The 1,826-nt window shown below is 61.7% G+C and overlaps 1 protein-coding gene across 1 annotated transcript in view; it reads right to left on the bottom strand.

Annotated features, from left to right (window-relative positions):
• The window catches only part of LOC105307369 (ribosomal protein S6 kinase alpha-2-like), a 60,889-nt gene extending 59,821 nt beyond the window's left edge, over window positions 1-1,068 (bottom strand). The window contains exon 1 of the mRNA XM_023524754.1: window positions 750-1,068. Within this exon, the coding sequence (XP_023380522.1) occupies window positions 750-780 (31 nt within the window). The 5' untranslated portion in view covers window positions 781-1,068. The remainder of the gene's footprint in view (window positions 1-749) is intronic.
• Between the last annotated feature and the right edge of the window lie 758 nt (window positions 1,069-1,826).

Below are 1,826 nucleotides of genomic sequence, written 5' to 3'. Positions count from 1 at the left end.
CCCGCCCCGTCACCACGAAGCTGCCCCCACAGCCCCAGCTGGTTCACGTTGCCCTGAGCACAACCCCGAGTGACCCAGGTGGCATGTGTCCTCCCGGGCTGAGGAGCACGTGACCCACGCACCTCGCCACGTCACCTGCCTAGTGACGGTGCCAAGTGCTCAGCCATCTTGCGATGTTCCAGACACAGGACTGTCCCCTCGCCCACGTGAGGGGAGGTGGTCGGAGTGGACACAGAGGAGCTCGGTCCGCGTGCTGCTGGCTAGGTGGCTGTGTACTTGGTGTCGAGATTTAGGACACCGGCTTTGTTCTGACCTGCGTAGTGCTGTGTGGGCAGGTGGGCGGGCGCCGGGCAATGCGTGTGGCACCTGCGCCCCAGGCACAGGACCACCAAGGGGACAGCACGGCCGCACCCTGCGCTCCGCTCACGGCCGAGCGGGCCCGTCTGAGTGACGGAGCTGGCTGATGTACTGTCCACGCTCAGCTGTGACACCCTGGCCCTGCTCTCCACTCAGCGACAGCGAACACGTGCAGAAGGTGCCCCTCGCGCAGTGTGGCTCTTCTAAGAGCGGTGGAGAGCTCGCGGGGGCGTGCTTACGTGTTCACTGCCAGCGCGCTGTGTCCGACCCGCTCCTGGGGAGGCGCCGTCCGGAGCAGTGCGGCAGGCGGGGGCACGTGGACTCGGGTCCCCGGCCGGCACACGCCGCCCTCACACGCCCCACACGCGGCCCGCCCCGTGCGAAGCCCTCACCTTTCAAGGTCGCTTTCTTCAGGACTTTCATTGCGTAGAGCTGTCGGGCGTCCGACCCCTTGACCTTCCGCACCAGGAACACCTTACGGAGAGAACACAGAGCACCTGAACGTGACACGACTTACTGCACTTTCCTACCTGATGGGACAAGGGGACACCCAGGAAGTTCAGAAAAATTCCAGTAATACACACTGTAGGGAAAGCTTTAATTTAAAATTTTCTCCAACATCTAGGCTGCCAGGAAAAGTTTTGCCTAATTCCGGGGTCCCCCACACGTGATACTGGTCCGTGGCCTGTTAGGAACCAGGCCAACAGCAGGAGGTGAGCGGCCGGCAAGCAAGTGAGCGAAGCTGCATCTGTGTTTGCAGCCGCCCCCAGCGCCAGCATCACCGCCTCAGCTCCGCCTCGGATCATCAGGCAGCAGATGCTCCTAGGAGCACCGGTCCCTGGTGCCACAAAGGCTGGGGACCGCTGGCCTAACTTACACAGCCCTGCGATGACATCATTATGTGTTTGTATGAAGAATCGTCATTTGTTTTTGGCGCCACTAACTTTCCACGAAACGTGTTATATGAAAAGTAAAAGGCCAGTTGTTTAGAGAAGCAGACAGCATTCACAGGTTCCGGGCACACCTGGCCTGCTGCGAACACCCTTGGTGACCCACGTGGAGACCACCCCGAGTCATCGCCGGTCACAGAGTCGCTCTGAGCCCTGAGCCAGCAGCTTCTCTTACTTCGGCTCCTTCCCTCAGACGCCGGCCCTGAGCAGCCACGCCTGCAGGCGGCTGGGTGTCTAAACAGCCCTCCACAGACTCAGCGACATGAACACTTCCCGGGACGCTGTTTAGGGGACACTCCCGAGAGCCACCGAACGAACGTGGCGCGTCTTTCATCACATTCTTGCTTCAGTATTTAATTTGCTCTCGGCTCGGGGATCAGGCTGCGTCTCTCGTCCCCGGCACCACGGCCCCCAGACAGGACCACCATGGTGGTGGTTTGAAGAGGTCAGGATGGGCCACGGCCATCTGCACTGCGTCGGAAACTGGCCGGGCACTGGCCCCCCGGCTCCCCGCGCGCT

This window comes from Pteropus vampyrus, unplaced genomic scaffold (assembly GCF_000151845.1).
Source record: "Pteropus vampyrus isolate Shadow unplaced genomic scaffold, Pvam_2.0 Scaffold492, whole genome shotgun sequence".
Taxonomy (NCBI): Eukaryota; Metazoa; Chordata; class Mammalia; order Chiroptera; family Pteropodidae; genus Pteropus; species Pteropus vampyrus.
This window is presented reverse-complemented; position numbering and strand designations above follow the sequence as displayed.